This window comes from Theropithecus gelada, unplaced genomic scaffold, assembly GCF_003255815.1.
Source record: "Theropithecus gelada isolate Dixy unplaced genomic scaffold, Tgel_1.0 HiC_scaffold_4044, whole genome shotgun sequence".
Classification (NCBI taxonomy): Eukaryota; Metazoa; Chordata; class Mammalia; order Primates; family Cercopithecidae; genus Theropithecus; species Theropithecus gelada.
In genome coordinates, this window is record NW_020260590.1 from 3098 (window position 1) to 4017 (window position 920).

Sequence of the window (920 nt, forward strand, 5' to 3'; positions counted from 1 at the left end):
GATTGCATGACTGGATGCTGATTAGCAAAGCCAAGACTTGGAGTGAGGCGGGCTTGCATTCCAGTTTTGTCTGCAAGTTAGTATCTTAGAAAATTTTCTGATCTCTCTAAGGTACATATTCTCTGTAAAACATCAAGGCCCGGCGTGGTGGCTCATGCCTATAATCCCAGCACTTTGGGAGGCCAAGATGGGTGGATTGCTTGAGCTGAGGAGTTTGAGACCAGCCTGGGCAACATGGTGAGACTCTATCTGTACAAAAAAACATAAAAATCTTAACCAGGCATGGTGGCATGCACCGATAGTCCTAGCTATGTGGGAGGCTCAGGCAGGAGAATTGCTTGACCCAGGGAGGCAGAGGTTGAAGTAAGCCATGATGGCACCACTGCAGCCCAACCCGAGTGACAGAGCAAGACAGTATCTCAAGCAAAACAAAACAGACAAACATAGAACAACTGGTAACTACCGAATAACTTTGTTTTAAGGATTAAAATTCACATGTAGCCTGTATCATAGTGCCTGGCCAGAGGAATCACTCATTTTGTATCAACAATTATTATACTCAAAAGTAATGGACAGATCTGTTTATAAGAACCCCAAAGAAACATCATATTCCTTGCCCAGGTTGAGCTTTGCTTCTCAATTTCAGCACATGTGTATGTACATACACCTTCTGAATTTCACCTTCACTATCTAGAAAATTTGCTCCCTGACCCTGCTCAGTACACATCCCTCCCCCTGAACAAATACCGATCACCTGATCCAACAGCAACTCATGTCATTTGCAGGGACCTTCTAGGCCTCAGTCAGACTCACCCCTGGAGCAGCTTGGTAACTCTGGCTCCCATTTGTTCAGGGCCTGGCATTGCACACGGTGGGGTCCTTTCATGACAAAGCCAGGCTGACACCTAAACTCCACAACT

General features: G+C 45.8%; 1 protein-coding gene across 1 annotated transcript in view; it reads right to left on the reverse strand.

The window, feature by feature from the left end:
- Nucleotides 1–913, reverse strand: part of LOC112617762 (complement component receptor 1-like protein) — a 3854-nt gene extending 2941 nt beyond the window's left edge. The window contains exon 1 of the mRNA XM_025374459.1: nt 814–913. Within this exon, the coding sequence (XP_025230244.1) occupies nt 814–886 (73 nt within the window). The 5' untranslated portion in view covers nt 887–913. The remainder of the gene's footprint in view (nt 1–813) is intronic.
- Nucleotides 914–920: the final 7 nt, after the last annotated feature.